At 40.0% G+C, this 25,875-nt stretch overlaps 1 protein-coding gene and 1 long non-coding RNA gene across 2 annotated transcripts in view; one reads left to right on the top strand and one right to left on the bottom strand.

Moving 5' to 3' along the window:
* LOC145445032 (uncharacterized) overlaps window positions 1-25,875 on the top strand; it is a 361,778-nt gene that overhangs the window by 15,307 nt on the left and 320,596 nt on the right. The window lies entirely within an intron of this gene.
* On the bottom strand, window positions 473-20,550 carry LOC145444427 (uncharacterized). Its single transcript, XM_080322412.1, has 8 exons — window positions 20,202-20,550; window positions 18,362-18,497; window positions 18,051-18,186; window positions 16,932-17,100; window positions 16,644-16,814; window positions 16,362-16,579; window positions 9,854-10,026; window positions 473-8,862 (listed from the first exon to the last, which is right to left on the bottom strand). Exons 1-8 carry the CDS (start codon window positions 20,326-20,328, stop codon window positions 8,727-8,729), a joined length of 1,266 nt encoding a protein of 421 aa, XP_080178538.1. The 5' UTR covers window positions 20,329-20,550; the 3' UTR covers window positions 473-8,726.

Here is a 25,875-nt window from a genome sequence, read left to right as displayed (position 1 = left end):
TGATCATTGATCAGCTGTTAGCCGACATCGAAAATGAAATAGCTATCGCAATTGACAGGGGATTGTAAGCAAATGGTTTGAAGGCCACAATTTCACAGTGAAATGGACATTGGCGAACATAGAATTATGTGAATATTTGAATGCAAACCGAGAATCTTGGTTAGCTGTTTCATGCGATCATCGAGATATACCATTGCAAATATCATCACCGATCTCGTTATGGAACGCAGACTATAGATTAGCACAGACCGACACCGGTTTTTGCGTGAGATCCGCAATGACGTAGGTAGGCTAAGTATCAGATCAGCGCGCATCTCTACCATACTCGACCTCGAAAACGAAATAACTGCCTCAATCATTGAGTGTCAACTTTAAGACTTGGCACCGCGTTCGATACTAAAATCAAGACATACCGTGTGAAAGCTCATGACAGATCTAGGTATGGAACATCGTTAAAATCAATAGAGACCAATAACGGTTTTTGCGTAAATTTGTTGGCGATAAATGAAGAGTCAGCTCTTACTCGACTTTGGAAACGAAATTACCACCCACATAGTTCAGTGACAAACTTAAAACTTGTTACAGCGGTCGATACTAACACTTACCGTGCCAAATGTCATGACCGATCTCGGTATAGAACATCGTCAAAATCAATGGAGACCAATACCGGCTTTTGAGTAAAATCTGTTTGCTGTACTATGTACATGATAGATCAGCACACACTGAACTTCGGAAACGGAATTACTACCATTATCTTTAAGTAGCAAGCCTGAAACTTGGAGCAGTGTTAAATACTACCTTCACGACATATCATACCAAGTTTCAAGAATTATCATGGTGCGAAACACCGTCAAAATCGACCTATACCAGCAAAGGTCGACTCAACGCATATTACGGTAACCGAGTTCAGATATAGATACGATTGTTACATCACACCTTAAGGGCGGTAGGCATATTTGCCCCGGTTGCTCGGCCATTTTACGAATAGGAGAGAGTAAATCACCGTTTCTTTATTGTGCGCGGCTTTGAGAGAATAGATAGTGAAAGCTTGTTATGAGCGCTACCGGGGCAAGCCCCGGCTAGGCATTCACAAAGCGAAAACACAGAAGAGAATTCGATTTTCGCAGAGACTTCGCTATGTATGGGCGTTTGCAAGCGAAAGCACAAGAAGAACGCGGGTTTCGCTGTGATCTCGGTATATATTGAGCGCTGTGCGTCTATAAATGGTTTAATTGTTATTGAACAGAATTTTAGGTGGGGCAATGCCCCAGTTGCCCTATAGGACGAGCCGCCACTGCTTTCTTTCATTTGCTTTCGGACACAAGCTAAGATACAAATACAATCATTTTCTCGAATAGTTGTACCATATTTCAAATCTGACATGAAACATCCGCAGCACCGAATTAAAAGTAAAAAGGAATTAAAGCGAATTGGGATTGAGTTTTTAACATGAAACCCGAATTTCATACCCTGTTACTGGTGGTCACTACGCGTCACTGATTCCATCATGTTGAAGAAGCTGTTAGGGACGGATAGACTTATACCATAGTCAGCACTATAAACGTCAGCACTGTAGTCAGCACTGTAAACGACTATGCTTATACTGATTCGTAACGTACTGAAGAGCTGGAATCGCATTTAATTTTTCGAATATCGAATATCTAACATATTTCATCAGCAATAAGCTCATATATATTATGTATTGTTACGCGTTATTAGACTACGTACATTAAATTCCCAGGAACAGGCTGCTGAAACTGAAACTGACCTAAGGGTGTTGGAGCACATTCAGGCCGTGGCAATGAACTCTGCCATTGGCAGGCATTTAGCTGAGCATGTTACTTGCGCCAAAAACTATAGTGAGGACAATTTCTCAATTTTGGGTAGAGGCCGCACACTTTTCCACTTGTCCGCGCTGGAATCGACATTCATTAAGATCCATCGACCACGCTTATGCCAGCAGAAGGAACGTTTGCTTCAGCCAGCTAAAAATTGGCCACTAGCTGCGCTCGCGGTTTGTATGTCCTTGATGTTGTTTTGTTTCTATGACGTCACAATTGCCTGAATGCAATGTAGTTAGGCTATATGTAAGTTTTTGAAATTCTCTTTATGCCGACGATTACCCCTGAAGAGTGTTGGCTCGAAAAGCTTCGGGTTTTAATATATTTGTAATATGGATATATTATTAAAATGTATACTATGTATTGTATGGTATACTCGTCACTCGGGTCGGCTGCCTTGTATAGGAAGCACATAGCTCATGCCCAAACTGCCGAAAGTTCGTTTGCATTCTTTGAAGACAACTCAACAATTTCATGGGGTGGACAGAAAAATTTGAAATTTTTTTAATTTTTTTTAAATAAATTAAAATTTTAAATTGGCTCAGCGGCGGCTTATACTTGTTAGAATTGTACTATCGTAGTATGCATCATGACATTGTAAAAGCTGTCGCGTTACACATTTGCAACTAGCTGAGATTTGACGTGTCACAATCATACAGATAGAATATTTTAGAATTTAGCAAGGATTGATCTGATATCAGAGCATTTTAGCAGTGTAACCGAATCCACGTTTCGGGCATACTACTGATGGTCGGCTACTGTTCATGTCAATGCCAAAGTCACATTATATCAGCGTTAGATTGACGTTCGAATATTGGAACAGATAAAGAACAACATATAAATTGAAAATTAAACCATAGTATATTGTATTATATTGATAAGGTACGGCAGAGGTGCTTATAGCCAGGGCATGGTATGGTATGGAAGTATGGTATGGTAAGGAACGAAATTTCGGTATGGAATATGGAAGAGTGCAAGTGCAAGTATGGTATGGTACGGAAATTTCCCAAGTATGGTATGAAATGTTCTTTCCATACTTCCATACTTTTTCCATACTTTGGCAGTTTTACCAGAATTATGACAATGATACTACTTTCGATTTGTCAAATCGATTGCATACCTCAGAAAATCGCTCACTGTATTTGTTCATATCTCAAATTGCGATTTATCACTCACCCACCCAGGTCGACATCTATTTGAAGACGACAAAGTAGAGCTACGCGCATATGAACGAAAATAATATTAATAGTGAATATTCAAATCAATTCAATTCTAAATATCATAAAAACGAACTATATTCGACCGCTGTCGCGTTATAACTGGCATTTCGCTTATCGTAACTTCTACTCCGTAAACTACCAAGGGAGTTTTAAAATCGTAGATTCTGAGAATTTAAAAGTTACATGAATATTTATATCAATTTGCTGAACTTGGAAATAATTTTCTGTCTTTGGTAGGTTGATCATCACGCAATATCTATTTGACATAACCATCATCAATTCAAAAATATGTAGTTTGTCTTGGAGCGACGTTACGATATGCCGGCCTCCAACACGCATTAAACTTCATGCAATTTGGTTATCTCTGATAAAAGAATAGACACCCTGATCTTGCGCTAATGGATCTAGTGTGTGGCCCACAGATTGGCGGGAAAAATAAACATTTGATCCACTTTACCAAAATGATCGTAGTGATATAAATATATATTATAAATATATATTATTCTAATGCGGGGTTCCGGTCGGGTATAGACTCACTTGTAAAACAAATTACATTATTAGAATCGTTTATTAAACGTCTGTATAAAATGCCGATCGTATCTCTGATATTTAGGCCTATTAGCTCATTTGCAATTCAGCAATCGTATTATTTGTGCCTCGAATTAGCGATAATCGATTGAACAGCTGCACGCGATCTCCCGAATATACGTTTCCATTCAGTCGCATGCGAAATGGTGTGATTGAAATCACCTGATTCGTTATAATAAGAGTTCATATGCATCTGAAGGGGAGGGAGATCGCGGACTCGCATAGCTGGACTATAGTTACAGATGAAATTACATATTTCTTTCGATTTTTGTACCGTGCGAAAGTGTAGCTCATGGCGGCTTATATCTAACAGCAGTAAGTTTATCTGGTGCATGCGTTGTTTGGAACTTACACATGTAAATGGATGCTATACCTCGCTACATTTGGAAATATTTCAAACCCTTCTTATTTTTCTGTCGGCGGGTATATACATTTGACGGAGGCGCAACATTGCGTTTACGGTTACCAGTACACTGCTCATTCATTTCATTGCGTGCTGTTCAATTCTGGGGGTCTTAACTTTCACCAATAGCAAGTCTTTACAAAACAAAGTCTTGCCAAATTTTTATTAGAGGGAGCAATTTTAAGGGGTGTAAATAGATTTCAGGTTGTGGGGAATAAAGAAAAATGGATTGGGAATCAATCTTCTAATTTCACAATAACTTTGGTTTATGTAATTTTGTAGATGATGTACTGCTAGCAGTCCGTTACCACACTAGATTTACATGTCATGAGATTCTGTTGTGATTTTCAAATTATCCCGTCTGTAGGCCTATATATTATGCGTTACGTCTTCGCTGATAAGGCAACATACATTGCTGACGATATATGATATCAAGAAACTGGCGATATAATTGGTGCATCAGGGCTGTTTAAATGGGTAATTTCATCCAAAATAATTAGACCAAATACGCCGCAACATTTCCACATATCAAAATAGAATATCACTTGATAGGTTGGGCAAGTTGCGAAAGTATGGAAAAAGTATCAAATAGGGTATGAAAGAATGTTGCTATGGTATGGAAAATTGTCAAGTATGGTATGGAACGATTGATGCGGGTATGGAGTATGGAAGATTCATATTCCATTTCATACCATACCATGCCCTGCAATACCTTGCAATTTCAACAGTTCAAAGCATTTTTTAATGACGACTTTTCTTGCACTCTCTCTTCCACGAATCGGTCACTCTCTGCTTCATTGGATCATTGCTGCCGATTTTTCAAGCTCGACGCACTGTAATTTCTGGGCTTTTTGAGCCACTGCAATCGCAGTGAGGTCGGCGATGAGGAGCCCAGATACCATAGTAAAGAAATGTCTAATCTCCCAATTCCCAACAATCCATTGGTGTTACAGCTGTCGAGCGTACCACTTTTTTACTCGCCACCTTTAATCGCGATAATAACATATGGATGGAGAGACACAAAATGTAACTATAATGTAACTTACTATACATCAAAAAGGCAACTGAGGCCAATGGTTGCCATACCGACCTGCTCAGATAGCGAAAATACACTACGTTACGCAACGCCCGCTACGACCTTTTGATATAGCCTATTACTCTCCTCATGGCAGTTTGATAGCTTGTTGCATCCCTGGCTTTACCAACCCACGGCGTTCCAAGTCACATCTACTTCTCTGATTTTACATTTGAAGCGACTTAACTCGAGTTATTTTCATTTTATCACTCAGTCAGTCCGAGTTCGAGTAATGCGACGAAAAATCGTGCATAAGTCGAAATCACAATTTTCAATCACAATTCATCAACGGGCCATGTTATATCATTATGACCAGGTAATGTGACGCTATAGCGCAGTGGTCGGGAACCTTTTTTGTCCGAAGAGCCGTATTGGTCCTATTTTTTCATCTCAACTCCCAAAGAGCCATATATGCCAAATATTGCTCATAATGATTTTTTGTCCTACTATATAATCGTTTGCACTTGACCACATTTGAAATTTTTGGTTACAAAACGAGCTAGCTGAAGTTAGACAATGATCCGAAATGTAAAATTCGGTGATTAATATTATTAATCACGATGCTATGGGATGAAATATACAGCGATTACATAATATCTCTAATTATCTGGTTATGCAACGCAGGTTGAAATTGAGGCTAATTGAACTTACAAATGTAATCTGTCAAAGGGGAGCTTATATGGAAGGCAGTGGTGTCAAAAATCATGCATAGAATAGCAGCTAGAAAAACTCGGAATAAAATACAATTTTTCAAAATTCCGAACATAGGCATACTCCAGCACTTCGTTCCGGACGCACTTTAAACACTGAAATTTCGGACATGTCCAGGAAAATCCGGACTTATGGCAAACCTAACCTAGATGTATGCAGCGTGTAGATGTAACGTTATCAAATGGAGCGACGACGGGTATTAGCTGCTTCGTCGTCTTGTATCGAATTGGGCAAGGGCATGTCTTCAATTTCTGGGAAGCTCGCATGTACAAGTACATGTACAATGTACATCCAATGGGATCGCAATAACCGAAACATGTCACTTGCAGACACTCCCAAGCCTACTGTATTCCCAAGATTTGAAGGTAAATCAACCGAGGACGAATAAGTCGTGACCGCAACAATTACACCACGTATACCGCGTTACCTTGATTACGCGGACCGGGTGAAGGATGTTCGGCTGGCAACTGATGTTCATCACTGACATTTGATTCCCCGTTTGCTTGGTTCGCAGACAAACAACGAGCGACATATCCATCGCGAATGTTTGCAGAAAATCGCCTGCATTCGACTTTGATAGCGCTTGAAGCCTAATAGTAGAGAAGGGGATTGATACATTCGGAAATCCGTAGAATACCATGATCTACCAAGACAAGTGTTAGTAACACGTCTCGAGGAATCAGGAATTCATTCCAAATGAGATAGATCTTCACCATACAATCAACCAAATAGCCTACCCGATAATGAATGTGATGACGATTGTCACTAATTGAATAAGAGTTTGCTTCTCCTTCTTGCGCGAGGAAGGCGACGAAGATATTGTGTACGATCGACGATGTACCAGGATTAGAATGAGCGCAAAACAGAATACTAGTATTAGAATTGAAGGAATGAGCATACCGATTATTTGGGGTGCTATTCCCATTATCGCAAGCAACTTGCCTCCATTTTTCACGACACCGCAGTAAAAGCATTTTTCGATTTTTCGATATTCAGTCACTATAAAAGCCCAATTATTCCCTATACTATAAATAATGTAATACTATATAATAACACAACGTATATTTGACATATATTCGCACTCATTTCCTTAGTTGTTCCGTCAATTCTTGTAAGGCTCTGTAAACGAATGAGACTCAACAGAAAAACGTGTAGCGCAGTAACGGCGGATGTTGCTACTTCCGTTCTAGAATTGAAGTAACAGAAAACCCATGATATTTTATAATCGTACGAGTACAAGTGTCCGTAAACGCAAATCGGGCTGTTGACGGCGGAAATAAGATCGGACAAGCAAAGTCCGACTAAGATCACGATGAAGAAGGTCGCCTTCATACGCAGTAATATTACGAGCATCAAAATGTGTTTGCGATACACCCAAAAAGAGCCAGAAATGTGAACGTTACCCAGATACTTGATTCCTGGATAGTAGTGAGGTTAATAGGAAAATCGTATTTTGACGGATTCATAAATGTATGCAAGGCACATCCCTTTGAAATATTCGATTCGAAATGATCCATGTCAATCGATACGCCGGTACTTTCCACATTGTACGATATCAATAGATCATTCACATCTATAAAGAAAGTTGAAACGTAGAAACGAATAGACAACAGTGATGGGGCGAAAAAATCCAGTCATTTAGTTATATGGAAGAAATCCTTAAAACCAAATGTTTTTTTAAAGGTGACTCTGTGACCTAGCCTACATCACCTACTATGTGCAACACTGCAACAGTTTCCACTTTTAGACCATCATTCGAAATCATTAGCTTGAAACTACACCACGAGCAACTACTATGCATCGCGGGCGAGAATATACCACGTCCATGTATTATCTTCCCATCAGACCTATAGATAAGTTGCCTCTGGTTGTCAATTCTATCCTATTTTGATATAGGCGAAAGTGCCACGGTTGTGTCAATAATAAAAAAAAACTGTCGACTGAACAGTATCAGAGGTGTATAGGAATTACATGTTTCAATTGATCGCCATCGACATTTTCCTATAATCTGATGTAATGACTGTATCGGTATGAATATTTTCGTATAAACCCGATTTAAGATTTTGATGTTACAGGGGATGATAGGAAAAGCGTCAGTACTAGGGATAGAGAGTCACGACTATGCGACTAAACTCCGGACGTAAGACACAAAGTTGCTACTCTGCCTCACCTATACGATGACTGAGTTTAGAAGTAGGCCTAGCGACTATTTGGCTCCTAGTGAAATCAAATTGCGACCCTGACTCAAAACAAAGGACTTCCGGTACACGCTGCAGTTAGATCTTAATATCTAATTTGGAATCGTATATTTTACTTCAACTCTGTTTCCAGACTCTTCCATCAATTAAATTTCCACCCTTGTCACAATTCCCTCCTATCAAAAATGTCGATTCTGACTTTGCCAACTCTTTCAAACGGAATTTCACGGCTATCACTCCCAACTCAGCAATTTTTAGAGTACGACTCCGACTAGTAAAAAACTGAAATGTCGTGACTCCCGACTCCACCCCCCCCCACCACTGTTCACCAGGCCTGCACACACAACATCAATCTTACATATGCTCCAATCATTTTTTAAATTGATGGCAGGTAATGATCGACCCACACATAATGGTCACCATGCGCTACGAAATACTGAGGGTGCAGATACACGAAATTATTTTAGATTACGTGTAACTGGAGTCATTTTCCACGTGGTGGAAAAAGATGTATATTTTACATATTATCAGTGTTATAATATCAGGGATATCTAGAACTTCTTGATATCCCTGTATAATATTTGTTACCACGCGAATATTCGACTCGATTCGAAGCTAAATACTCGGCTCCTATTTGAATCACCGATTTACTCGATTTGCCCGGCCCTTGCATAATAATCGAATTTGCTTTCATGGACCATTGGTACTGTTGATGACTCGTATTATATATCCACATAGTGAAGCTATTCCTTCCAGAAATTCCTCGATCTCGTAGAAATCAATGCCTATGCGTAGGCAGTTTTTGAAGGAGCCACTTGGCGAAGTACTGTCAAGATAGAAAAAAAAACAGATTGTTAGCATGCTTCATATATATATTTTCATTTTTACAATGCAATGGACAGGAGTATTGTTGTGATATACTGTTACGAGCTCATCCGATAGGACTACCACAAGGCCTTACCCACCCATAATTCAGTGGAATAACAATATTAAAAACAATTCATTTTTCATCGATGCAGATCAATGAGCATGAGTATATTGAAATTGCGGCGAAAGGGGTGGTACTTTCCATGGTTGTAAGAATTCGTGTCGCAATTTTTCGTTGACTGACTTGGACTCGGACCTGACTCGGTGGTGACTTGCATACGACTCGACTTAACTCTATAGTAGAAATTATAAAATCCAAATTGACTTGTGACACGGAACCTTGTGACTTGGTTACAACACTGCCATTTACTTGTATTCGCCTGTAAATGGCTAACCGGCGCATAACCTTTATAAAAATAAATGATTTAGTTTCATAATTTATCGCACTCGGCAAAATTGGTAACTGCATTGAACAACTTTTAATTTCCCCCCTTGGTCGTTTTTTTCTCGTATACATATGACATTATAATGTTAGCTGTATCTGAACTCTATATCACCATATATAGTATCAATCAGGAACTAATGACAGACGCAGGCTCGCAATTCGTCTTCAGCGGTTAATAATAAGCTTTCTTTACGTTTCGTCTTTTATGGTCGCCTTGTCGCTATACTATGAAGGCACTATACACAAAATGCGTTCTACGCGGCAACGCCTTTGTGTCAAGCGCCAAACGTTGGTAATTGAGACTAAACAACTCTCATGACGCAACAAGGCGATTCTTTCGGCCAAGGTGTCAAGAGTCATTATCGCTTGGCGTTTTGAATGGACTAGGACTACGTCTGATGTGTGTTTGGATCGATATGGCAGTCGATCATCATGTCTTTGGTATGTCTGGAGTGTAGTCGGACTAATGACTAAAATTGTACCGAAATCACGCAAAGCAGCTTACGTATGCCCCAGGAGGAAACGCACGGAGTCCTTCGACACTTCCAATATTTCTTCAGCAGTCACAGACTCCGGCAACTGAACCCACAAAAACATTCCACCCTCTGGTAAATCACACTTGACCCCAAGCTTTCCAACTTGCGACATTATAATGCTGTGCGCTGCTTTCATTTTCTCCTGAAAATGCAAATGACCCAATTTGAGACTTGGAGGTTTTACACGTTTTTGCGAAAAATAGTCTCAGAAGTCACATCCGGGTTGGAAAGCTTTCAAAATTGCGAATAATTGTCTTCGCGCGACTATAACGCAGAATGGTGCCAGAAATAGCTGCATTGTGTACCTACAAATCATCACCATCATCATCATTGGTTTATTAGCAATTTTATCAGTTGCATACGCCACAAAATGCGATACAATGAAAAGATAGTAAGGTGTCGAAGCGACTTGGAGTAGTCTATGGAATCAGACACTCGCCTTGGCGTAGGCGATATAAAGAGGACGCATGCACACTGAATGAAAAGTAAAGAAGATTGTATAAAAAAGAAAGCGACAAGAATGGGGCGGCATGTCATGGAAAGCGAGATCGATAGGTTAGCCGTGGTCCTGTAATCTTGAGGATGGACTAATATTTATTTAGTATTAATTGCTTGTATTTCGAATTGAATGTGGACATGCTCGTTGACTGTTGGATGGCCGGCGGGAAACTGTTCCACACATCAGGTACGGCATATTTGATGGAGCGATGATCTTTTCGGTCGATCATATGATCATATGATATTTGGACGACGTTGACGCGTCTGTGTTGTACTTGTGCGCTTTTGATTCCGAGGTAAAGAAGTAATTGAAATATTCGGGGAAATGACCACAGTTGAACTGATACATAAACTCGGCGATTTCTAGCTTCCGCATATCTTCTATGCTTAGGACACCGAATCTCTTCAGCAGTGACTTGTTGGCTGGGCAACCAGGCCCCGTTTGGGGCCCTAGCTACGATACGGAGTACTTTATGTTGTAGTTTTTGCAGTGGCTCGAGTGCAGTTTTACTGGCAGTCCGCCATCCAGTCGTTTTGACAATTCAACTCGTACAAGTGACGCATATATATCTGAACGCCATACTTTCCACTTGTCAATCTAACATGTATAAATGTAAGTAGTTTGCCTTCAGGAACTGCTGCAGTATATGCGGAAGTAATGTCAACATATCACCATTCAAATTAGCAGAAAAGCATACTTGAGCACTCACAAGAAGTAGAAGTAATTCCGTAATTGACCAGTGACGACATCGGCGTATTCAATGGAAACTTCTAAAAACTGCAAATACCGTCTCAACCAGGGGTCGCCAACGTAAAACGGGTCATGGGCTACCTTTCAAATTTCGTAGAGGCCGCCGGCCGCATGGATTCAGTATCGAGTTAAAATAGGCCACACCGCAATTCAGGCAGAGGTGGTCAAAGTAGTCAAGAAAGCTACTTATGTAGAAGTAGAAATAGCGACGAAAATATCTAGTCAAGTACGAGTAGAAGTATTTCGTTAATAAGCCACCTAAAACTACCTGAAGTTAGAAGTAGAATTGACTGACTTTAAATCTACTCTTAACTAGTTCGCATGGACGGTTAAAAGCTGCGAATTGAGCTATGCGGAAGGTGCAGAGAGGTTGATTCGTATTGATGCATCCCAGCAGGGTTGTAACCAAGTCACAATGCTCCGAGTCACCAGTCAATTTCAGTTTTATATTTTTGACTCGAGTCAAGTCGAGTCATTTTCAATTCACCACCGAGTCAAGTCCGAGTCCAAGTCACCGAGCAGAGGGTCAGGTCCTAGTCATGGTATTATGACTCGAGTCGAGTCCAAGTCATTGTGTTGACTGTCCAGTTTCCAGTTAAAGGCTTTTTGAATCCACTTTATATAACTCTGTTTGGTGATATTGAATGGTTCGCATTTATAATATTCTAATTTTCGTTATGACTCGAGTCGAGTCCAAGTCATTGTGTTGACTGTCCTGTTTCCAGTTAAAGGCTTTTTGAATCCACTTTATATAACTCTGTTTGGTGATATTGAATGGTTCGCATTTATAATATTCTAATTTTCGTCCTTTTTACCAGTTTCTGGACGCATTTTCAAGTACCAGTACCAATAGACGAAATCCGAATAGTGTGATTACTTAACTATTCCTCGAAATTACAATGAAACGTCAGTCTTGGCCTTCTGAGTCTCGAGTCATATGACTTGGTTCGAGTCATGCGCAATGACTCGAGTCCAAGTCGAGTCAATACACAAATTGACTCGAGTAGAGTCATTTTCGTATTTTGAGAACATGACTCGAGTCAAGTCGAGTCATCTGAAAAACGTGACTCGAGTCCTTACAACCCTGCATCCCAGGAGGTATCAATTTTTGACAGAATAAGCATTCTTTTGCATCATCGGATGCAAATTATAGTATTGATATGAAAATGCGATACTAATCCTTTGTTTACAAGAAGACCCCGCTTTAGAGAATATCATGGCATGGCGCCCTACCCCATGTTATAAGGCTCCACGTTTAGGCGAAGAGCAATACGTAGAAGGTGTATAGGATACGGTTTCATCACTTTGCGCGATTAGTATACGTTAATAACAAATATTGTGAAAGCTATATTTCGTGTAGCTTTATTTTCGGAAATTAGAGGCATTACTATACTTGCTTTTATGCTTCAACATGTAGGGGGAGACCGGGGACAAATGTAACTAGGGGCAAATGTAACATTCGACCTCACTGCTAGTAGGATGGAGAAATCAGCTTGATATTTTAAGTGTGCATGCAGTAGTTATCTCTCATATTTTACCTGGAGTTACGTTGAGCTACGATGCGAAACCCCGGAATAATTTGCAAAAAACGAAATTTTTGACCCTTGAGTAAAGTTTTTCTGGTCTGCAATAATTTGTCTAGACGAATAGTACCTCAAATAGTTACAACGTAATATAGGGGAGATATGGTACCGATGGATCACTGGGACCGAAAATACTTGAAAAATTCTCCATGATAATTCCATGATTACACTCCGTGAATTTGTCTACAATTACATGCTGACAGAATCTTTCCTCACACGCAAAATAAATCGACCTGCGTGAGGTATGGGGTCTGTGACGAATGATTTACGTTTTAGGGGGTGTAAAGTATATTTGGATCGACATTTGCATATTTCTATATCACCTTTCAGACTAAAAAAAAAACCACCATAATTTTTGATGTGAAGTTTAGAGCTTGTATCAGGGTATATAATGGCACATATTTTTCGAATCAATACCATCCTCGAGTGGAGTATTTTCAAGTCAATTACAATATTTATGGCGTGGGGGACCCATGGTACCATAGCCAAATCAAGCAAAATAGATGGACCAACTAATCACTTAATAACAGAAACTCGCCTACATATATATAGGCTGTAAATCATAGTTACCTGTGGTGTTTTATAGCTATTACGAGGTATTTGAAAGTCAAAATGTCGATTTGCGGGTAATATTTATGTGGCAATAATTTTGTAAGTTTAGGCGTAAATCAAAATATGATTTTATGCCAACATTTTAGTTGATATAATCTATTTTTTTCTTGAAGGTCGCGCCGAAACATTCTTCATTGGCTTGCTGTAGCTCAGCTTATAGTAAACAACAAAACAAGTTAACAAATTTGAGTTTTTGAGCGTATGTCTCATAGGTCCCATGGTCGTGTGCCTTTGGACCCACCGGGTGGGGACCGATGACACGTTCGAGCAACAGATTTTAAACGTTTATAAATATTTTTTGAAAAGGCGGATATTCATGTAAATGTCCGCGATAGGTGGAGCTTGTATCGAAGTGTAGTGACAGCAAAAGATCTGCTATTCTCGGCTGAAGATTTGAGGGCCAGAGATAATTTTGCAATTTTTGATCCATCGGTACCACATCTCCCCTATGTAGCTGGAGCAATGTTACTATAGTCTACCGTGATGATAGAAAGAATAGGACTTGCATCGCCGGGAAGGTACCATACTGAGACACTAATCATGGTCGAGCGTGTCAGTGGCAATCGTAACACTCTGTTTCTTTTGCCCCGTTACAATATGTTATCAATTCTGAATGTCTTTGTTCATATGTTGGTATTACCATTCATCTACTGCAGAATAATCTTGCAACAGCCAGAAGTTCACCAGAACAGATATCACCTTGCGATACCAATTCTAACATGATCATCTGTCGAAACGGCCATACATAGTGGTGATGTGAATCTGACGGTTCGGTTATTTTCGTGATTCAACCACCCTTTCTCATGTTGATCGACTTCTGGTGTATCGAACTTCAATGGTAATGACTGAATTCTCGTCCTCTGACTTTGATCATGGCCCACTTACATTTTGATATTTGATGTGAACAATTTATTTTAATTTTGTACAGCACAGAAGAATGTCATTATAGCTTTGACGCCACGCAATGTTGCGTTATCGTTTTGCTATACTATCATTGGCCCATTCAACCAAGATATGTTAGCTAGGTCGGTTTCGCACCTTCGCAGGTGACCGAATGACCAACCCATTATGCGCGCTGAACAACAGAACCTTGATTGAAGAGGCCGAATATGTGTATGGAGATGATGGAATGAATGTGTCTCTTGTACACTTTAAGCTTGAATAAGACACGAAGGGTGATATTGCATTCAGATGCCATAAATGCGATGGGGCGTAGCCTGGAAGCGTTCAAACGTCTCTTCCTTTAGTTTCATGCAATATTACAATTTGTGCTTCCGTTTTCGTTGTTCATTTCGTTTGTGTTTAGTTATAAATAACACTGTTACAATTGCCCTGCAAGGGTGGTACAATTGCCCCTGGGTACGGGGCGATTGTAACATTTGAGCAGCAATTTTTGCGACCCCAAATTTCCATGATTGATTGTTGATTGAGTTCCAATTTAGTTTTCATATCAACTATCGAGTTGTTGGCTTCTTTATATAAAACTTTGGATGTGAAATTTCCACGAGAAAAACACGTAATGTTGGAAAATACAAGAAGTGTTACAATTGTCCCCGGTCTCCCTATGTTCTGCAGACAAAAGAAATGAAAGTTATTAAAACTCCAAGTATGATACTCGCATCGCAATTTAAAGTGAAATACAAATACCACTTATAAAAAGGAAAAAAATATATTTCATGTCTTTTGTCCATAAAGCTTCAAAAGTGATCTGCTAAAACAGGTGTATAAGTTTCAAAAAAAGCTGGATTTTCCAGATTAGCAAGACACGTCTGCTAGATTACGATATGATAGGTAATTGCTAATTTGCGAAACGGTAGTTTCAAACGTTATGGTGGGCCATATTTACTGTGATGAAATATTTGATATGGGCGACAATGCGGTGTGAGCGGAACCAAGCAATCCGGCAGCTAAATTATATTCACTGATACTTTCGTGAAATCATATTTGTCACTTTATAAGTACTGTGCGCGAAGCGCAACAAAATTTCTGGGCTTTACTTGACTTTTACGAATATTAAATGTCGGTACTCCGTGAAAACAGCCCCAAAATTCCTCAGGCTATCTTTCGTATTGGGGGATTCGACTACTTCTACTTGACAAACTGAAAATAGCGAAAAGTAAGTACGTAGATAAAAAATATTGCGAAATAGAAGTAGAGAAAATCAGATCTACTTGAGTATGTACCAGAAGTAGAGGAAAACTACTTGAGTACTTCCGAAAAGTAGAAGTACTTCGTTACTGACCAACTGTGAATTCAAGTTTATTCATAAAATTTCATCATTTCCAAAATCACAAGACTGCGATACAATGAAAGATAGGAAGGTGCCGAAACGACATGGAGTAGTCTTTGAGATCAGACACCCACCTGAGCCTAGGCGATGTAAAAATAGACATGTTTTTGAAACTTTTCGTCCGTACAAAGCTGTGCGCTCTAACATGGGCGACCGGAACAGTCACCACAAAAAATATTTTAATAAAGAAATATAAGTACTACAAAATTATGATGATCATCCCCACGTATTTTGAACTATGAGCTGCGTACGATACCTGACCATACTTTTCAGGGACCAAAGAATCGATATGTTGGTTAAACGGTCGTTGTTGGAATGAATACTATCTCCTCGTGAAGTGTGATCTTGTTGGGCAGCCTTAAGTTGTTTTCTAAGACTCTCGGACCGTCTGAGCCATTGCACGTCAAGGCTATATATATGCCTATTGTCCATTCACATCATCTAATTTTTCCTCCTTGGAATGCTATTACCATCACCGAAGTCGCATCCGCTAGTGAGGAATAGTGATGCTGGGAACAGGAGAATAGCTTATTCTGAACAACAACAACAACAACAACAACACAACAATATTTTTAAATCTAAATCATTTTCAGCATTCTAAAATTCTCAAATCAGGTCGCGTGCCGCAAAATATGACCGCGCCGGACGCGTGTCGGTGAACCCAGGTGTAACCAGTGCTTTAGTATCCAATGCCTAGATGTCTCAAAAGTCAATCCCACATAAAAGGCAAGAATAAATCTTACCGAATACGCCACTCGTGTCTTTTTGACGTGTTTTTGCACCAATCCCATTTTTAAAGCCACGCCGACCAACGAGCCTACGTATGGATTCTTTCCAGAACCGCTTCTGATTATGTAATGGTCCAAATATATTTCTCGCACTCTTGTTGGAAGTTCATACCAGCCCAGGCGCAGCCCCGGAGCCATACATTTCGAAAAACTTCCGCACGAAACAACGTTTCCTGCAAGTTTTATAGTTTGTCCACGACATCATATGCTCAACCCCTATAGGCTACGGCTCCATACCTTTGTAACCAGGATCGCTCTTTTCGTCATAAGCTAATAGCCTTTTAGGAGCCCGAGCAGTTTTAGGGTCGTCACTCTCTGGCGACTTGTAGCACAGAGTATTGTATACGTCGTCAGCTACGATGAGCAGGTCATATTTTCGTGCCAGCATCACCATGTCCCTCTTTCGTTCTGTGAACGAATGGTCCGGTGCATTCACATCGTATTTATCGCGTAACAGCGAGTGTCAGTATAGCGAGTGTCATAATATCAAGATTGACAGATAGGTAGCTATCATATATAGCCTACCTTCTGACATACTCCTTGTAGTTGGATTATGAAAGACAGGGATCAAGTAAACAATAGCCGTGAACGGCTGCTTTTCAGTTGGGGTTCTCATCTGCAATTTTTTTAGTTTTTCCTCCAACATATCTATTTTTATACCACCTTCGTCCATCGATACGCCAACAAGGTTGTACTGAAAAAGCGAGGCGAACATATTCATGTCATTGCTCATTTTACCTTTATTATTAAGATAACAATTAAGGTGTACATATTTCAGCATATCTGCGGTATACACTAGTCCAGTAATTCTCAATCGGGGGTCCGCGAAGCATTTTTAGGGGGTCCGCGAAAACTTCCAATTTGCAAAATGATTGATAACTTAATTTGTATTTTGTTTTAAATTAGAAAAATCACGAAGCACTTTTATTTCATAACTGCTAAAACATCAGGACTCACATAAGCAGATGACTGCCTGAGATGAAATATTCTACTGCATGTGCGAACTCATTTTAATTGCCATATCGCCTACTGATACAAACAGATTACTGTTTAGAGATGTCTCCGTGGGCATTGTTTGAAAGAAATCAATTTTATCCTGTAATATACATAACCGTTATTCCAGAATTACTTCAATAAGAGCTGCCGTCGTATTGGTCCCATTCTCTAATATATGTTGCGATCATACCGAGAGACGTGTATTCGCCATCACCTATCTTTGTGAAAATGGATTTCACCACTCGTTCGTGTCAAATCGACGGCTCAGATTTTCAAGACAAGGCCGCGTTTTTCAAGAAATGTAGCTACAGAAGTATATAGCTTTGGAATATATAAAAGTCTTCCCTAAATCTTTACATAAATAGCATGATGTTAATTTCAGGAAAGGTCATTCTGTTGTTTATCACCAGCATACAGTTAATATTTGCACAAGACAGACGACGGACGGTGGCATGGTAATAAAGTCTGTGACAGTCCAAAGCAGGGGGGTTGGGGGGACAAAAAGGTTAAGAACCACTGCGCTAGTCATATGCGCGACTTCACGATACCATTTCTCAATGGCCCCATGCCTTCTATATGTATAATGTGTGCTCAATCGAGATGGATATCAGACCAGTTAGCCTTGATTTGTATCTGACATTATGTTACCTTGGATTTCTTGACGCAAGGAAAAAAAGTTTTGTATGAGGGATCTTCGATGAATACTGTATCACCTGGACTCAATAACCTCTCCATAAGGTTCCATACTCCTGCACTTGATCCATTGTTTATGATTACATCATCACTGTCACGAAATTAGGATTACTATTTTACCAGCGACATCCACAAGACCATAGATTGGTACTGGTCAGGCTTCTCTCTTTCAAAGTCGTCATAAATACGGAGGCTTAAATTTTGTATCCATACCTGTACCAACACTTCCATAACGCCGCACTGAACTGCAACATGAATTTTGTTACCTGTTGACCGGTGCACGATAAATATCTTTAGTCAGATACATGCTTAATTGCTCGATCAAAACAGGATCTCCCTTCTTGTTATGATATTGAAAAACTTCTTCAGGCCGGTCCTCTGTAGCGAATTTCTCGGCTGTGGCTGCCTGAACGACCGGTGAAAGGATATAAGGTTAACAGCGTAACATATATATATATATATATATATAGAGAGAGAGGTTCTAGTCTCGTGCAATAAACTTCCAAACTTCACCAAATCGCTAGGACTCCCTCCCATCCTATCGTTGTCATGAAATCACGCAGTATTTTGAAATGATTAAAATAATATTTATTGTAATTGAGGACCCAATTAGTATTCTTAATGACCTGCATTCTGTGTTGTGATGTTTGTGATCGCAATTGCAACGACAGGAAATTTCAAAAACTATTTGCAAGTTAATAGGCATGGTGAATTATAGAACGCAATTGATGATAAAATCGCGCGGTTACTCTGTCTATTATGCGCACATGCACACCTGACTTTTTGAAATATAACCCCGTGTTGACCGTATAAAGAAATGCGACAAAATTTAGTCAAGTCGTGGTATCAATCCATCGAAAACATGTACCACTGGGTGTCTGTAGCGGATGCATCACTCAACTGGACGTGACGAGATAGCGTATAGTGGTATAATCCACAGCTGCAACACCAATGTGTTATGGTTCTAGTTCGGCCGAGGTCGACTCCAGAATTTCGACATAAGTGTTGGAGAATTATCTAGGCTCCTCCATCTCATCCGTGTAAGTCAGTGGTTCCCAACCTTTTTTTCTCGCCGGACTCCTTTTGAACCGTTACGGACCCGCGGACTCCCAAAGTTTTAGTTCAAATTCAGCTCTATTATCGTGCAACCGTCATAAACGGCAACAAAATGCGTGTTCTTGAAAATAACATCATAACCCACTGTTTATGTAGAAATTGAGAAGCCTTTAATTATTTTAAAGCGAATTCTGTAGCTAATTTGTTTTTGAAATCTGCGGTCGTGTCTTGAAAATCTGCGCCTTATATTTGTTATACGAGTGCCGAAAATCCATTTCCACAAAGATAGGCGTTGGCGAATGTAATAATAACCCGCATCGCGTCCTACGACACCTTTGGGTATGATCACAACATGTGACATCAAAATTGAGACACAGATATCTTGTGAACATATCACGTCCAACATAGTCATATTCTGGAATAGCTGTAATGCATATCACTGGATAAAATGAATTTTTGCAAATAATTTTTTTCCAAAAGCACAACAAAACATTTCTAAACAACGATATGTTTGTATCGGTAGGTTATTGGCAATTTGGATATTAAAATGAGTTATTGAGTTTTTGCAGTTATGAAGCGAGATTGTATAGTGATTTCTCTAATTAAAAATACAAATTACAGGTTATCAAATATTTTAAAAATTTGGAACTTTCGCGGACCCCGGTTGACAACCACTGGTGTAAACGGTGTCCTATAAAAGCAACAAGTCGGCAGCTACAGAATAAAAATGAAGAAAATTGGCCTGGTGTAAATAACCATAGTAGGCAGCAAACACAATGAATACCACAAACAACAACAACAACTAACTGGGCATTTCTCTATTATATAATTTGCGACGCGACAACTTATCCGTACAATCATTATTTATAAACCAAATCATCCAAATTGTTACTTCTTGCAAATTGACTTGCTGCTGAATTCCTTCTCACTCTATTTCTCGAACACCTGATGCTGACACAGCCATTACTGATTCTTTTCAATTAGCAAGTATATTCAGCATGTAACGTTGCAGCAGGTTGATGACTACCGTATAGCCTTATATTCGTATACTCGCCTTTATGATAGCAGCCACATCGCGCAGAGAGTGAGAGCCCGGAGCCCCGATCTGTAGCATTTTCACATTTTCCAACACTTCCTTTGGAAACCACGCCTCGTATGCATTCAATGGTACGTCCATTCTGTCTTAATACCTACTGACGAAAATTCAGTTAGAACTGTATTCCGTTGAGGAATGAATGCAAAACTATAGTCTGAAATGTTTCAAAGAAAAGACACCTCGAATGGACAACCAGTGATTAAAATTGCCCGTATCCACCTATTCGGGGCGCAGAAGCAGAGACTCAATATTGTTCAGACATAGGGTTCAAATTCATCACACCGTACGCTATACCTGTATACTTCAGACTGATTTGGCTAACAAACCAGAAGTTGTATTCTTGTCATGAACGAACCGTAGCCTGGTACTGCATCCGTTTAAATATGTTTAGCATGCCCGCTGGCGTTTCGTTAGCAGGCATTTTACGATTTAGCCTACGTTAGGCCTGTTTCACATTGTAGCACAGCCCTGGTACTCAATTCGGTATGCTAGTACGGATTCAGGCATCATGTAGAATGTAGATTATAGGCCTATTTATTGTTCTCAATGTGTATTTGTATGTATATTATATTAGGGCCAGTGATTTGCTTGTGGTGAATCACCAATCCTGCCGTGCCAGGTACATGTACAACCGTGTATTAGGACAAATACATCTCGCTATAAACTTATGGACAGTGTTACGATAAAGGCAATACGTTCGAGTCGCAAAGTCACTTCGAGTCAATGCAAATTTTGAATCGAGTCGAGTCATTTCAAATATTTTCCTGTAAATGCTACTCATGGGTCGCCAACTCAAAACGGGTCGCGAGCCACCTTTCAAAATTCATATATTCATATTCATATATGATTAGGCAACTTAATTAACAACAACGTTTTGATAACTCTACATTGGGGTTATTCAAAAATGACTTTTTTCTCAAATCGTACTGGCTATTGATAAAATTATTAGGTTACCTAATTTAAGCCTACACACCAAATTTGGCTCAATTCCAGCCAGCAGCATAATTTGGAATACCTCACACATTGATGAAATATTAGGGGTGCATGTCAATTGTCCTTTACAGAGACTATTTTCACTTCGGATGTATCAAATACAATCATACCTTTCTTGTAACCGTACGAATACGAAGTTTCGTGTCGAGATAGCAAGTTTCGATCAATTTATAAACTGCGAGGTCGTACATAGTTACCATGCAACTGTTGGGAGTGGGAGAAGGAGTCGCTATTTCAAAGTTGGCTACAGCTGTCAAAGTAGCGTTCAATCTAACTGATGTTCACGTGCAGTATTTACTAGCGAAGGAGCGGACCTAAGAATGAAACGTATGATCGAGTGGTGCCGCGCCTGAATATTGTATCTGTGACCTCCGGTTTCTACTTTCTACGGCCGACATGCAGTCAGAGTTCGAAGAACTTGTTGACAATTTTCTTCAAACACAGATTTCTCATTGACTCTAACAGCGATTGAAGTGCCTGAAGTTAATAATCTGATTAAATACTCGTTCTGGTCAGTATGCTGTAAACTTAAAGCTTACATTAAATACGATTTATTCCTCGTATAGATGGATAACCCTGGGTTTAATCACTCGATCCAGGAATCCTACCCGCCAGGTACATAATTTTCCTATACCAGGCCCATCGACTGGAGAAGTTGCCAGTGCCTGCTCTAACGGAACCACTGGGTTAAGCAATTCCATCACGGAGATGTAGGCCTACTAGTCCAAACTACGGTTTCTTATTTTTGCGTCACCCTTTGAAACATACCCATAGGCCATGTTGCAAAATGCAATAGAACCGCCTGACGCCCTCTGGAGTGAGCCATCGAGACCGTTAAATTTACCAGTGGGGGGCTCGAACCCGCGACATTCGCGTTATTAGCACGACGCTCTAACCAACAGAGCTAACCGGCCGACGAAAACCTATCAGGGAGATGACGGAACAGAATCAGGGAGATGCCGAATTACAGAACAAAAAGACCGCCACAATAATCATACAGATCGATACGACCTTAAAGCCCAACTAGTCTGGCCGTACTCGCACCAAACAGGTTGGTTACATTGTATCTACGCAACCAATCAATCAATCAGGTTTATTAATATTTTCATCGTTTCAAAACATCACAAGACTGTGATACAATGAAAAGATATGAAGGTGCCGAAACAACTTGGAGTAGCCTTCAAGTTCAGACACCCCCCTTAGCCTAGGCGAAGTAAATAATAGGCATACACAGTTGCACACTGAATGAAAAGTAATGCAGAGAATATAAGACGCAAGCGACAAAATGAGGTGGCATGTGGCGGAGGGCGAGGTCGATATTAGGTCGTGGTCCGGTAATCCTGAAGACTATCTAGTATTGATTTAGAAGAAATTGCTTGTATTTCGACTTGAATGTGGACATGCTCGACGACTGTCGAATAGCCGGCGAGATGCTGTTCCAGAATTGGGGTCCGGCATACTTGATAGAGCTATGCGTTTTCTTGTATTCAGTCCTGATCATATGGTAGTTGTTCTTCGTTGACGCGCGTGTGCTGTAGTTGTGCGCTTTGATCTCCGAGGTGAAGTAGTCGTTGAAACTTGAGGGACATTGACCGCAATGGAACTGATACATAAACTTGGCAATTTCTAGCTTCCTCATATCTTGTAAGTTTAGAACACCAAATCTTTTGAGAAGCGATTTATCATTTGCACATCCAGGCCCCCGCAAGGTTTTTATTGTTATAAAACTGTTGAACCTGCAATGATTGGGATAATGGAGAGAGTTGTCCAGTGTTCACCCTATGACTACAAACATGCTACATAGTCGTACATCGAGAGCTCTATAATATCGCAATCATCACGCACTCAATAGTCGACCACAAGCTTCACATCATTCTACGTATTACGAAATTTGATCACATGAGGTAAATTCTACGAGCTTTGGTAGTTCTGTAGTGTAGTGGTCTGCTTCACACGCAGAAGGTCCTGGTTTCGAGCCCCAGCGGAACTACATTTTCACCATTAATGATATGTTGCGATTATTGGAAATTCGAGTAGCTGGCTTTCATCTGCTTTTTGGACGCAAGCTAAGATACAACTACACTTAATATCTCGATTAGTTGTACTATATTGTAAATCAGACATGAAACATATGCAGCACCGAATTAAAAGATAAATGAATGAAAGCGAATTAGGCTTGAGTTTTTAACAGGAAACCCGAAATTTATAGACTGTTACGGGTGCTCACTTCGCGTCACTGATTCCATCGTGATGAAGAAGCTATTAGGGATGGATGAACTTATACTGATTCGTAACGCACTAAAGAGCTGGAATCGCATTTATTTTTTCTAATATCTAACATATTTCATCAGCAATAAAGTCCATATATGTATTGTATGGTGTGAACGTGAGGTTCACGCTCGCGTGAACCTCAGAAATTTAAAGGTTCACGTTCACAAACGAACCTTGGTAGGTTCTGCATTGTGAACCTTTTTCATATATTACTATTTTCACTTTATTATAACATCATTGGTCGAAATTTACTGCATTTCAACTGCGGGCTACTCTATCGATGGCGCTGGCAGCATAAAAAAATTAACACCAAACGAGCATGCACCTAGACAATTTCAAAAAGTTTACTGGCATTGTTACAAAAGTCTGCTCGAAATATCCAACTTTCCGTTTGTGAATATTTAGTGGGTCTCTGCCGTGAACTTGACCCGCAATCACTCAACATCAAGAGCGAAATATACTACATGTAGGTAGTCAGAGAATGTTGATGATTATTCAACCAATCAATGAAATTGATATAGTTTTCTGATGTAAAAAAATCTGGCAGGTTTACGGAGTCAATCTTGATTTCATATGTTTATTGTATTATGAAAACCGAATCCGTGCGATTGGGGTGTTAATGGGGTAATATCGGTAGCAACTATAGAAACCCGTTTTACAGTCAGTTCAATATCAACGTAGAAATACCCCGACGCCGAATACATTGTCCGATCTGGCCTAGACCGTTAAGGCGTTAACTTATATCCCCTTGCAAGCGACTGAAGATATTAATTTTGTGGGATTATCATATCATTTGATTGTCCCAGTTGATACATTTGGCGAAGTTTAAAACGTCAATAAGTACTTCAGCGTTGTGGCATTATGTGGCCGGAGACGTCGGTAGGTATCGCGTACATTAATATAGGCTATCACTTCACTGAAATGTAGGGTTGGCATTAACAATATGACGTCACGTGACGTCATGAGGTTCACGTTCGCGTTCACACAGAACATTCCCCAAAGGTTCAGAGGTTCACACCATCCCTATTGTAGGCTATAGTATACTCGTAACTCGGGTCGGCTGATTCATATAAGAAGCACATATCACATGCCAAAAGTTAGTCAAATGAAATACGTTGGTGCTTATATGTGTAGTAGAAAACAAATTATGATTTCCTGAATATGGATGAAGCAATGTAACGTAATAAGGTAACGCTGACGACATACTTTTAAAAAGGCTAAATTTGTGAGTGCGTGCTCTGTCTCCTCGCCGCTGGCTCTATGCAGGGCCGTAACTTCCGCACCCCAAACCCCCCAATTGGGGGGAGGGGGGGGGGTGAGCTCGGAGGGGGACCAAAATTATTTCGTGAATTAACATAAATTATAGAGTATTTTTTGATTTCAAGTTGCCGAGTATCTTGAATATTGGGTACTCTTCCCACAAGAAAAAATACGCAAGATTTATAGAAATGGGCATATCAGCGTCGGCCATTACCTCGCCACGACGCACCAAGACGTATAAAGTTTTAGGCCATGTAACATGCGACTGCAAGAAGTGTGCCAGAACGATCGGCAGCGAGAAAACCTTGGCCGAAAAGGACTGCCCTTATGCTGACCGAAAACTTCGTTATATATACAAAATACATGTGGGTTTAATAGTCCATAGGCGCCTAAATGACTGGCACCTAAATGTTCCTGTCTGGACAATCTGAACGTCATAAGACAAATACCACCCCGCAGGGAAAAATTATATGCCAGTGAAGAAATACCAATTTGAAATCGTGAGATCTTTTAGTTTAGTACGTTTCGGTGATTGTATATTTTTGATATAGCAGACAGGATGTCACGAAATAACATCATGTAACGAAGTCATACCAACGGGTCCACCTGCCCGAAGATGTTTAATTATTATTCACGGGCTCTACATTTTCCAAGACAACACCTGACTCAGCTCTACCGGTAAATCTGATTACGTGAGCAACTGAGTGTAGAGGACAAGAAATTGATAGCAATATATAAGCAATTCCCGATCTTATTGACCGATTTTATCTTGAATTATCGAAAATTTTCCCGCTTCGCGCTGGCTTACTACTAGGGATGGTGTGAACCTCTGAAAGGTTCAGGTTCGTGTGAACGCGAACCTTTTTGAAAGGTTCTGTATGAACGCGAACGTGAACCTCATGACGTCACGTGACGTCGTTTTGCTAATTGCAAATTCCAACCCTACATTTTAGTGAAGTGCTAGCTTATCATAATATACAAGATACCTAGCGACGACTCCAGCCACATACTGCCACAATTCTGAAGTACATATTCCCGTTTTAAACGTCGCCAAATGTATCAATTGTCGCAATCAAATGATATAATAATCCGATAATAGAAATA

The sequence above is a fragment of the Botryllus schlosseri genome, chromosome 8, assembly GCF_051294905.1.
Source record: "Botryllus schlosseri isolate E-star chromosome 8, Bs_hap1, whole genome shotgun sequence".
Classification (NCBI taxonomy): domain Eukaryota; kingdom Metazoa; phylum Chordata; class Ascidiacea; order Stolidobranchia; family Styelidae; genus Botryllus; species Botryllus schlosseri.
Note: the sequence above shows the minus strand (reverse complement) of the source record. Positions and strands in the feature narration are given on the sequence as shown.